The 12,437-nt window shown below is 46.6% G+C and overlaps 1 protein-coding gene across 6 annotated transcripts in view; it reads left to right on the forward strand.

Annotated features, from left to right (window-relative positions):
- RGS6 (regulator of G protein signaling 6) overlaps window positions 1-11,252 on the forward strand; it is a 278,005-nt gene extending 266,753 nt beyond the window's left edge. For 4 of the 6 annotated variants that reach the window (XM_050336209.1, XM_050336207.1, XM_050336212.1 and 1 more), the window contains exon 18: window positions 5,121-11,251. In XM_050336209.1, coding sequence (XP_050192166.1) covers window positions 5,121-5,171 — 51 coding nt within the window. In that variant the 3' untranslated portion in view covers window positions 5,172-11,251. Of the gene's footprint in view, window positions 1-5,120 lie in introns of all 6 variants that reach the window. The other 2 variants (XM_050336210.1, XM_050336211.1) reach the window with 2 other exon arrangements.
- The last annotated feature ends 1,185 nt before the right edge of the window (window positions 11,253-12,437 follow it).

Raw genomic sequence — 12,437 nt, forward strand, 5'->3', positions numbered from 1 at the left:
GGTGTAAAGCAAGAATTGGAACCATCTATAGCAGACAAAGGCCCAAGCTAGTGGGTGGAAAGCATGGAGGTGAGCAGTCAGCATTGAAAGCATGTTGGTCAGTATTGACATGGCAAATGGGAGCCTGTGCTGCTGTACCATGCCTACTCTCCCCCATTGCTGCAGCCACAAAGCTCCTTATGAGATAAATCCTGCCTGGGAGTTCAGGTAAGTTGTTGATGACATGCATGGGAGTGCTGGCTTGTGCATGCTGGTAGGGGTGAATGTCTGCATGCTAGATAATAGGAACTGTGCTGTGCTGGACAGAGCCTGTTAACACTGTGTGAAGCCATAGGCACTGGAAAAAACTAAACTTTCCTTTTTAAATTATTTTTAAAAGATAGTTCCCAGCCTTTGCCTTCTCTCCCAACTCTGCAAAGTGTTGGTTTTGGTAGATAAAACTGAAGAGCAAGATGGAAACTCTGATGGCTCATAAAGTAGGTTTGAAAGGAGTGCTGTCTCCTTTTTGTGTCAAATCCTAGGCACTTTTTTTCCACTTACTTGGCTTCTTGCCTATGTTAAATTGCTGAATTTTGCTTCATTAAAATAATTGCTGATTGCATTTTACACTTTAGTTTAGTAGCTGCTCAGCAAAGGCTCAGCCATTAAAGATGCTAACCATCTCCTGTGACCTACAGGTTAATCTTGATTTCATTGGGCCTCAGTGAGACCTGATGGTCCACAAATGCTGAGGTCCAGTGCTCTGCCTGACATGTAGCCAAGCGGTAGGATGGGCTACATACTTGGAACTCAGATTCTGGGGGACAATTTAATTAGGTTTATTAAGAATTACCTGATGTTTTCCCTAGATTATTCCAAATTCAGATTTTACACTGCCTTTAAAAACTGAGGCTCCTGCCATGCTGGTGTTCAGGGGCAAAAAAATATCATTCTTTCAGCTGCATAGAGAAAACTGGAAATTACCTTGCCTGTAAGCTGTGTAACAGCTCAGTTGCTTGCAGGACATGAGAGAAAAGAAAGCCTTCCTGCATCCAAGACGACACACAACATATGCCATTCAACATACGCCCTCCTGCTTGTGCTATGCTGTTTGAGCGACAACAGTCTGGACTTTTAATTGTCATGACCTTAATTAGTAGTGACAAATATTTTGGAACTGCAGGACTGGGGATTTCTATATAAGCTTTAGACCCCATGTAAAACGTTTACTCCTTATATCCACTTTGAATCTTTCCTTAAGTTATTCAGCATATACATCTGACAGAGTAAAAGAAGCACTGAACTGTGCTGAGCTTGAGGTCATATGCTTTCCAAATCCCCTGCCAGCACACCTTAGATGAAATTTCTCCTGGAAACAATGCAGTTGTTGACATTTTCTTTCAGTGGGGAAAGGAGAAGTAGAAATATGGGGGCAGCCACTGGTTTCATGCTAAACTAAGATACATGGAAGGAAAAAGTGATTTATTTTGGTTGAACCTTTTTAAAGAAACTGGGGGTTCTTTGTGCCATACTTTCACATAGTAATAATCTGAAACATTCTTGTTCTATCAGAGATGTCCCCAAGGGAATTCCATCATGTATCTGAACTTTTTTTGCCTGTATTCCACCCAACTATGAGCTATTTTAGACATCTCCAGCTTCTCAGAGTAGCCTTTCACCTGACTGACTCAGGCACTCACACCATGCCATCCTCAGGGAAGGGTTGTGCGATCACAGACAATGCAGGGGTGTGTCTCACCTCTGCTGTTTTGAGGTGAACACCAGCCACCTTCTCCTGGTCACCTGGACGCCTCTTTTCTGGACACCAGTGACGCTAAGGCATGACACTAAGGCATGCTGTTGCCATCCTGGACTCTTTGGCTGTGGACACCCTCCTGGCAAGTGGGGGCATGTAGGTTTGGAGATACTGGGGAGAGTGCTGGCTGCCTGGGGAAGGATCCACTGCCCCATCCCAAAGGAGCCACTATGTGTGCTACACTTCGGCTTTCCTCAGATAGCACAAACCTTTTGTGTCTCTTGATGGGCTTTGTGCCTTAGAAGCCCTGGAAGGCTAAACCTGAAACAGAAATACCACAGACCAGACCCTCAACTGGTATAAATCAATAGCAGTTCTATGAAAGCAGTTGAGTCATGTTGATTTATATCAGCAGGTGGATCACGGATCCTATCCAGCTTTTTTGTAACAAAATGTCTTGCTCCTTTCTTGTTCATTTTAGTAACAGGAAACAGATGACCAGTTTTCCTAATGAAATGCTGGGGTTTTTTCTGATCCTCTTTATTTTTATTTTAATGAGGATGTCTAAGGTGAGAAAATCCGAAACCAGACACCTGCATCCCACCCGCCTCCAGCCCACAGATACTCATATTGCTCAGACCCATGCTGTGAGGCTGACAATTGGCCCTGCCTTGGGTTGAAAGAAAATCCCCTATATCAGTATGCCTATAGTTGTGTGCTGAACATTACACTTACAGTCCTAACGCTTTTGTAGTCAAAAATGTCACAGCATTAATCCCTCTATGCAATTCAAGGGATCCTTTTGCCATCTGTCTTAGCACAGAGGTGAACACAACAGCCAAGCAGACAACATTGCTGCCTGCTTCTCGCTGTCTTAAAACAGAGTTTCTTGCACCCATCTGTTTGCATGTCCCTGCACACAAGGCTGTTCCCTGGAACAGTTATCCTCCCAGACAGACGGGCTTTGCACTGGGGACTCATCCCAGCCTGCAGGCGGGAAGTTTGCTGCAGTTCCCAGGGTAACGCCTTTCCCATGAGATGGGGAGCTGCAGATGGAGGCCACTGTCTTTCCCTGCAAAGGGAAGCAGTTTCCACTAGGAAACTGCAAGATTTTGCTCTGCGCAAACCACAGGCATTGGCTTTGTTTCCAACCCACCACCTTCTCCAGGGCAGTCATTCTATCAGCTGTCCCCTCTCCTCAGCCTGGCCCACCACCGGCATTTCCCCCTTCATGCTTTGAACACATGCACATTGAAATCGGTCTGGATGTGGAACAGTGTTTGCTCCTCAGCCCCGCTGGACCCTGACGCAGGGAGCTGGCATAGCCCCAAGCCACCTGCCTGTGAGAAGATAACAAGAGGAGCTGCCTGTCGCAGATTAGTTAAGAGTCTGACTGAATAGTCATTATATAAACCCGAGGCTTATTTGTTTATTTTTCCCTAAGGAAGTATCCAAATATTGGTGGAAACTAATATTTTTTTCTAAACTCAGCCATGTTATTCTTCTAGGAATTATCACACACATCTTTACCTTCTTCTTCCTATAAATGGGATTTAGGAACTGATAACTCACTCTCTATACCAGGCACTCTGTCTGGTAATTCCTTAACAGCACCAAAATGACAGCCACAGTTGTAGCCCCCCAGGCACTGCCAGGTTGCCCTGCAAAAGACTTGGCCACCTCCTAGCATAGCACTGGGCCAAGCTTCACAAAAGTGCAGTAAAAATAAGAACAATCAATAATTTGATTTATAGTGGAAAAAAAAAAAAGCATGCATGTCTTAAATGGGAGTGGTGCTGCAGTGTCTGCATAGCTCTGGCCATTCCCATGCCAAGTCCTGTGTGTGAGGCACAGAGACTGTGGGCCTCTCATCCCAAGCAGGACAGTTGGAATAATGACAGTGTTTCCAGCAGCTGATTACTGATGTACAGAAAGCAGACAGATTAGGCCACGTGTGTTCGTGCATCTGAGCAAATTATTTGGTGAAAGTCACACATCTGAGTAATGAAATGAGGCTTCTGTAGCGAACTGGTACATCCTCCTGGAACAGCCCTGAAGGGAAAGCGATTAGAAATCAAAGGGAGGTGGGAAGTGTTTAAAAAGTTGTTAAAAAAGACTTATTTCAAATGACCTGCTAATTTTTGCATTTCCAATTTTGTCAACATTTTGCACATACTCATTTTCACTGTATAATCTGTTTCTCTTGCTCTTTTTGTGTCTCTTTCTTTGAAACAGCAATTAGTAAGACTTCCTATTGCAAAGGAAATCTTGGCTAAATATAGTAATGAAGAGGAGGTTGTTTAAGATCTGCTAGGTATTCTACAGCTCTCTGGTATTCCACAGCTCTCTGGTATTCCCTGAATGTTTATTTCAAATGAGACTTTTTTTCCTTTAAGAAAAACATCATTTTTCAAGAGGAAAGCTCACCAAAGAAACACAGCAACTGGTGCAATACCTGAGACAATTTTTCACTGTTACATCAATAATTGCAAAGCCATCAGTATGGGGATATCCTATGGGGATATACCATTCCTGCTGTCTGCAAATGGAGAAGACCAGCTGTAGGTCCTCCTTCGCTCCTAAAAGCAGGCACTATATGGCTTAAACCATTAAAGGGGTTCAGATGTGCAGGTGACCCTAACCCTAACCTTCTCCCTGGTCCTTGGTCTGGCCAGTCAGTAGAAAAGCTCATGAGGATGCCAACAGGGCATGAGCAAGGCTGCGGTGGTCATGGTCCTGCCTTGGCAGCTTGGAGGAGACCACAGGGAGGGCAGGGAGGCCAGGCAAGAGTGAACATGCACCAACCCAGGAGACAAGACACCAAGGAATGGGCAAAGATGAGTGGTAGCAGGGCAGGAACAGGTTAAGCTGTTTCTGAAATGACTTTTTTCCTAGATCTGTTTCTGATGGATGCTGTGGAGGTGGTACTGATTCACAGGCTGTGGGAAGGTCATCCCAGCTTTCACCACAGCCTTGATTGTGCATCACTCCCCAAGCTGGGGTAGTGCTCTGCACCAGCAGGACAACACTGGGCAGGACAAGTAGCAGTGAGCATAGCACAGGGCTTTGCTTTCACCAGTTTCCATGTGACTGGAGAAAGGAAATATCTTCACTATACAGTGTGTCAGGGCACAGCCATGTGAGCTTGATAGCAGTAGCCACTGGACATCACTAGGCACAACCCCTCCTTGCCAAACAACCTGCCTGGGGCAAAACAACAGGCATGCGAAATGCTGGGGGCAGGCTCACCCCACAGCGACTGCCTCCCTGTCAGCTGGGCCTTGTGCCCTGCTCTGAGGGAAGGCTCCTGCTCCTCACTCTTGGACAAGCTGTCACACGGCATCACTCACACCTCTGGGTCTCTTCTGTTTGTCCATCCCTCCAGGGAAAGTCTCTGGCAAGCAAGCGCCTCACGGGCCTGATGCAGTCCTCCTGACATCTTCTTCAGCCGACCGCCCCGTGGGAGAGACATCTGGGACCGCTGCTGGGAACGGGGCACTTCAGGGAGAGCAGGTCCCTGCAGGGGAGAGAGCCTGAGTGACTGGAAGTGGAGAGCCACACACCAGGAGAGCACCTCTCTTCATAGTTTACACCAACACTTTCCTGCCTGCACAGCTCCGTAAGGACCCTGAGCTCTGTGCAGGTACGTTGTTTCCAACCAAGGTTTGGAGGAGCACACGTCACTATTCACAGGAGGTTGACAAGGCAAGGACTTGTTGTCTCATTATTTAAGGAAACAGAGCCAACCACAACTAGGAGACAGAAGAGCAGAGAGTTACCAGTATTCTTATGCATCTCCTCTCTCCCTGGCACAAACATGACTGTAATAGATGGCTCCACAATCTCACTTGCTCCCTTTCTTGTGGCCGTCTGGATCCAATAAAATATCAGCTGGAAGCTGCATCTCCTGCTCACAAAATCTCAAATGCATTTTTCCTGCAGATTCATTGACTAACTTTGTTTTTCTTTCCTATGTTTCTCCTCCTTTAAAGCAATGGAAAAAAAAAAAAGGCATTATTTAAGTTCATTGCTCATTTCAATCACTGCATCCAATAGCACGTAGCATGTCCAGAGATGATGGCCAAATCCTCAGCTGAAGTCAGGAGAGCAGGAGTGGTTTTCATCACCTGAGGATCTGCCCCATTAAGTCAGACTTTGACACTGGTACAAATCCTCTGATGTCGGCGGAATCGCTCTGCATGTGCGCATAGTGCAAATGTGATCAGACTCTGCCTGATGCTCAAAAAGTCATGTTTTAGATGTGCAATGCACACACAAGTACACACACACACACACACACACATACACGTGCCATATTTTAAAGTGAGTTGTTTTATATTTTATTTAATTTTCTATTTATTTAAGCTTACGCATACTTAATCAATGGTGGATGTTCAAGCTTTACTCCAAGCAGATCAAACTGGACTCCAGCTCCAATCACAGAGGGCCAAAATCATGTACAGAGGGAAAAGCAACTCTGATGTGGGCAGCACAACCAGCTGTGATACCATGCTCAGATAACTGACCCTGCTGAGGAGCATCATTCTGAGTATGAAAAGAGCTTCCACTAAAACTCATCTGACCTAGAGCCCATCAGTGCAACAGCAAGAGATGACCCAGTAGCTTGTTTCAAATTGTTGGGCATATAGAGGTTAGGATGAGTACAGAACTGAAGTGACTTTAATAAAAAACCCACTTATGCTAGCTACAGATAGGAAAATGGCCTGCATTCACATACAGTTTATTGTCTATATATGAAAATTTCAAGACGTAGTGCCACAAAACCTCCTGTATTTTGCAAACAGTTCAGATCTAAAGCATATGTGAAAAAGGATGTTTCTTGGTCTTCTCTCATGCCAAGGCAAATTGGCTTTTTGAACAGGTGGTAGAAATTGCTACATGGCTACAAGTCTGCATTCCTACCTAGGCAAACCCATCTAGCTAAGTAGACAGGTGGCTATTGACAACATTCTTCTGAGGCAAGTATTATTCAAATATCTAAGGCCTATGTATGCACAAAAACATGCCAGAGTAGTTTCTCTCAGAAGAAGGACTTTCCCTCTTTACCTATGAAAGTTCTTATTCTGATACCTCTTTTTTTTTTCTCCCAGAAAATTTCTATTATCAATTATACCTAAGATCCATACACCTGCATGAATGTACAGTAGAATATTGAGTATGATGTTTGTTCTTTACATATGCCTATACCTTAAAAGCCTGCTGTGTGCGGCCTTCAGTCCAAATTCATCTTACACATCCTACACAGATGACATACAAGTCAGTTCCAGGACTGCAGAACCACTGTGGATGTGCCTGGACATTCTTGCAGTGCTCTGCCTCTGAAGGAGACATTTGGTTCCCTCCAAATTGTCCCTTAGCTCTCTTTGCAGGACCCATTTGTCCTCTGTTGTTCACCTGGCCAAAGGATCCCCTCAGAAAATAGCAGGTCTTCATGTAAAAGGCTCACTTGTCCATTCATTCATATTCATACATGTCCCCTTAGTCATCCCTAGGAAAATGCAGAGGTTAGCTCTCCTCAGAGCCTTTCAGATGGTGTTTTTATCTCTGTCAAGCCCACCATTGCTATGCATCACTGGAGCTCTGTAAACAAACAGCTGCTTGAAATCCAAGCTATTCTACTTCCAGTGTTGCCCAGCCTCTGGGCATTTCCCTGGGGAGGTCTGTCTTGTGAACCCTTAAGGTGGTCTGCAGAGCATTCTTGAGCAAGATGTACATATCAAGCATGAAACTCTGGTGTGTAGCAAGGAGTAGGGATGGTAAAGTGTTACCAGGGAGTCTCTGCTATGCTGATAGAGTTCTTGACACTGGAGAGGTCACCTCCTGGGGGAAGGAGGGGTTAGCTCTGTGGAGGTATTCCTCAGTGTCCTGCAGCATGGGGGCACATATGGGCAGGACTGGAGGATGCTGGCAGGTGATGGGATAGGTGGAAATTGAGTTATGGTCCATGCACAGGGAGCAGAAATGCCAGAATTTAACTTGGAGATGTGCTGCTGCCCTGTGAGCAAAGCGCCCTGCTCTGCCTTTTGGCTTCCTTCCTGCAGGATGGTCATGTTGGCTGCCACAGTATTTTGCCTATGGGGAATACTCTGTGTTTGAACAGTTGAGTGCAAGGAGGGAATTCTTAGAGACACGGAGAGCATGCATATGGGCGTGCATCAGGGGGCCTGGATGCTGAACAGCTTGCCATTTAAATGCACACTCGTGCAAGCTAATCTGCTCAGTAATGGCTAGCTGAGCGGACAGAGCTGCATATTCTCTAGAGGGAAGAAAGCTCTGCTCCTCATTTCCTGACTAAATTTCTCCAAAACAAACATGCAAGTAGACAAGACCTCCTCCTGGGAACACATATGAACTGTTCTTCACGTGTCTTTTACTTCACATATGGTGATACTAACATGTAACTACTTCCACATGAACCGCATCCTTGAATTATTGCTTTTTAATGACATTGCTTATTCCAAGTGATGCTAGTGTTGTACATCCAGCAGTATCCCACTGAGCATTGCAAGCAGTAATCTGCTGCTTAGTAAGTGTCCCATGTCTTCCAACTACCTCATCGGGTTGAAGATGAGTTAGGAAATCAGCTTTCCACCTCTGCTTATGTTCTAAATGGCACTGTTGCAAGGAAAGACAGTCTGGAAAGCTTTTACAATGTCGATGCAGTGCAACGGTGTTACAAAGCTTCCCATACTTACGGGGCTATGGCTGTGAAATATGGCTGTACACTGTTATTTGGATAATAGAGTATCCAGAGTATTTGTGGCTATTGTGGCAAAACAGCACCCAGAACAAGCACTAGTGAGGTTTGACAAGCCTGTGCAGACAGCGTTAGGCTAAAGCAAATGGATTAATGTACTCTCAGTATAACTCAGCACTAAGATCCCATAGAGTACTGTAATAAAATGGTAGCAGGGCAGCCATAAAAAGTGACAGTAAGCTGACATAATAATACCAGAATAAATGTAGCAATAAGGTAACACAGGCCGCTGCAGTAAAGTAGCATTTTGATAATGCAGCAATAAGACACGACAGGATGCTGCAGTAAATTAGTTTGGGGAATAAGACAGTAATAACAGTGTGTGTGGACAAACAGTGGTACATTTTACCAGGTACTGCAGCAATAAAGATAACACATGATGCCCTAGTAATAAGTTACTACAGTAACAACAACATGATGCACTGTAAAGTTATATCAGGATGCTTCCATGCTGCAGTCAAATCCTACAAGAGGTGGTAGAGAGGCAATGAAGACAAAATATACCCCATTTTGGACTGCAAAACTTGAATCAGTTTTCTGCACAATTATCTCAGCAATACCAATCCTGTCATTCCCCACTTTCAAGGAAGCTGAGGCTAGATTGTTCCCCCATCCAGACTATTATTTTGGTCTGAAAATACAAAGTTGACTCATTGTCTTTTCAGCCAAATTGTCACAGACTGTGGTGAAGTTCTTTGTTTAGTCCTACTCACGTGAAACCCTGGTGGTTTTGGTAAGTCCTTTGCCTTGGAAAGGATTTGGCTTTCTCATCTTCTGGCATGGGTGATGCTTTTAGCCTAAAATTATTTCTGTTTTGGGTGGGGGAAGGGGAACCCAGGTACAGAACATCTGACTGTACTAGTCTGTTTCCTGAAATGCACAAATAAATTGAGCATCCTGGAAAAGTTTAAGCAACAAGGACCAAATCTGTTCTGTCTGTTCTGCACTTAAGCACACAAGAATAATCCTCCTGGAATCAGTGCAAGCTCTGGATGCATCCATGGGCCTAACCCTGTTCTCAGTGCCTCCAGTAGAGTGACAGAAGTAGTGTGCCTTCTGAAGTTTTATTTTTATAATATTCTCTCCTTTCCTGCCTTTTTCTTTTTTTTTTTTTTTTTTTTAATTTAACCTCACCCTGTGTACGAAATGGCCTTAGAAAAAATTAGTTTACTATAACACAATATGCAGCATGGTGGGCAAGGAATAGGTCTGTCCATTTGCTGTCTTTGTACCCTTCAGTAGAGGGGTAAACCATTCTGTAAAATAACAACTCAATAATTATCAGGCATAAGGGTTTAGCCAAAGCATCAACAGCAAGACTTGAATTTCATGTATGTTCTAGATAACAAGATGGTTCTCCTGGGAAAAGGACGTAAATAGGGCACCACTGCAGACTCTTGACCAGCAGGAGCAGCTCACAGCTCACTCTGGCTCCTGCAGCCATTCCCAACAGATACAAGTTTTCTCTCACATCTCTCTGACCCTCTGCACAACAACTTTGCTATCCCTTTATGTGGTTTCCTCTCTCTAGCTGACTGTTCAGTTCAAGTTTGGAGCAGTGCTCTAATACACCTTGGTTTGGCTCTTCCCTTAACTCCTTGGCTTGCTTTTATTGTGGTTTAATGATTAAGCAGGATTATTTAAGCAGAGCTCACAGTAGGATTGAGATAGGCTAGGTTATCATGATATTTGACTTTTAAGCTGTGAGCAATTTTGCAGCTTCTCAACACTGTTTATAACCTGAGCCAGAGAACAAGCGAGGTGGCTGCTCAGCAGAACAGTGAGCTGGTGAACAATACACTATCTTCATGCCCACACATACTTTAAAGTTACTGGTGAGGAGAAATGCTTTGTAGTGAGAAAAGTAATCTCACGGCAGGGGAGAGGCAAACCTGATCAACTTTTTCACATGATACAGATTTTGCTTTGCCAGCCCCTAGCATCTGCAAAGCTCATAGCTAAGAGCCAGCAACCTTCTAATCCTGCTGCTAAGCTTTGGAAACAAGCTTTTCAAAGGCTGTCTTTACACAGCAATGCTATTACTTGAAGCCTTTTAATGTGAATTTATGCCTATTGCCACAAGTGTCAGTGTAGTTGCCCTCTATGTTTGCAATAATGTATTCACCCCATGTACAGGGTGGATGTTAGTGGGCAGAATTTAGGGATTTACCAGTGCATTCCTGTCTGGACACCCAGAAGACACACTGAAACATCTTGTGTGGCAGAGGACAGCTCTGCTGGGGACAATGGCATTGTTCCTTGGATATTGCTGTCAGGAGAGATACTGAACTGAGCTTCTCTCCCTCATCTTTGGGGACTTAAACCATGCCATCCTTACATAAATAGTAGGTGACAGCTAGCCCTGACCAGCACCCTCTGTGGGTGAACTAAGAAGTCCTCGTGTGGACCAAGGTTTCAGGAGTAGTTGTTTCCTTTCGGATCCTCAACAGTATTTCTCACATCCATCCACGTGCACGTTATTCCTGCATGATACATAGCTTCACAGCCCAAAACCATGAGTGTCTGTTTCTTACCATGGTTCAGCTGAGCCCCTTGCTGCTTCGATTAAGGCACACCAGATAAAAATTTCAAATTATGTTTTATACAACACATAATTTACCATAAAAGCAGTGGGATTCTAATATCTGCTCTTTGGGGGTCATTCGGGGTCAAACAAGGAACTGTGGGATCTTCCTCCGCAAAGGAAAACTTCTGAAGGCCTCCTGCCCCTGTGGTGTGATTGAAGGCAGCCGGCACAGGGTAGTGAGCCCTGTCCTTGGGGACTTGCCCATGGCGAGCAGACACTCGCTGCTCCTCCGCAAGACCATGTCCCGTTATCGGTAGAGGTCCAGACCCGGGGAGGGTGGAGGGGAGCCCCGCTGTGGGACGGGAGCAGTGGTGGCTGTGGCGCCAGGATCAGGGCGGTGGGTGGAGGAGAGCCCCAGGGGGTTGATGGGGTCTGTGGACCCCTGCTGCATGAAGGGGCACGGAGCACCACCCCGCAGCGCGCTGGTGGGGCAGGCGGGGCAGGTCGGGGAACAGGCGCACCCCGCACGAAGCCGCTCCGGCCGCTCTCCCGGCGCGGTGCGAACGTGGCACTGGCGCCGGGTGGTTCTGGCCTCCACAGGCACGGAGCCGCTCAGGATTTCGACCTGGGCCGCTGGCGGGCAGGGCCGGGAGCCAGCTGGCCGGGCCGGGCGGCAGCTGCGCCCGCCGCGGGGAGGGACCGCGCCGGGGCCGGGGCCGGCGCTGCGGGAGCGGGGCCCGGCTGCCCCCGCCTGCGCCCGCCCCGCCCGCGGGCTTAACTCTTCCCGAGGAACCTTCCAGCCGCAGCAAACGACGACAACACAGGCTGTGCACCGACCTTGGTGCTTTGCCACATACCGGGGGTTGCTGAAGGCTCCTAGTTCCCCGCAGCCCACGTCCACGCTGCTGGCAGCCACGCTCTCGTCGGTCACGCTCATCCCTTCGTCTGGCACCAGCACCCTAGGAACGGCTCTGCTCCTCCCAAACAAACCCGAAAGCCTCCCATCAACGAGCTGTGAGACAAAGACCTGTGGCTCTCAGGTTTGGAAGGTCCCAGAGCCGAGCGGTATTTGCAGCCCAAGCTCTCCTCGGCAGCAAGGTCAGCGCATGCACACCTGCAGACCCACGAGATGTGGCTGCCAGCCACCCTGCTTGAGGACCATGCCGATTCCCAGACCTGCCTGTAACCCCCACGCTGTGCCCAGCTGCGGGAGCTCGAGGTCGCTGGGCTTACATCCTTCAGAGCATCTCTGTTTCCTGTGTACCATTTGTCTCTGCAGGACATGTAATGTTTGCTGGTTTAGCAAGAAGGGACCAGTAGGGGCCAGGGAAACCAATACCTTCCTCAACTAGACCCTCTCCTTAGTGCATGCAGGAGTCTATCTTGGAAATCAGACT

The sequence above is a fragment of the Myiozetetes cayanensis genome, unplaced genomic scaffold, assembly GCF_022539395.1.
Source record: "Myiozetetes cayanensis isolate MyiCay16 unplaced genomic scaffold, myiCay2020 scf6-25, whole genome shotgun sequence".
Classification (NCBI taxonomy): Eukaryota; Metazoa; Chordata; class Aves; order Passeriformes; family Tyrannidae; genus Myiozetetes; species Myiozetetes cayanensis.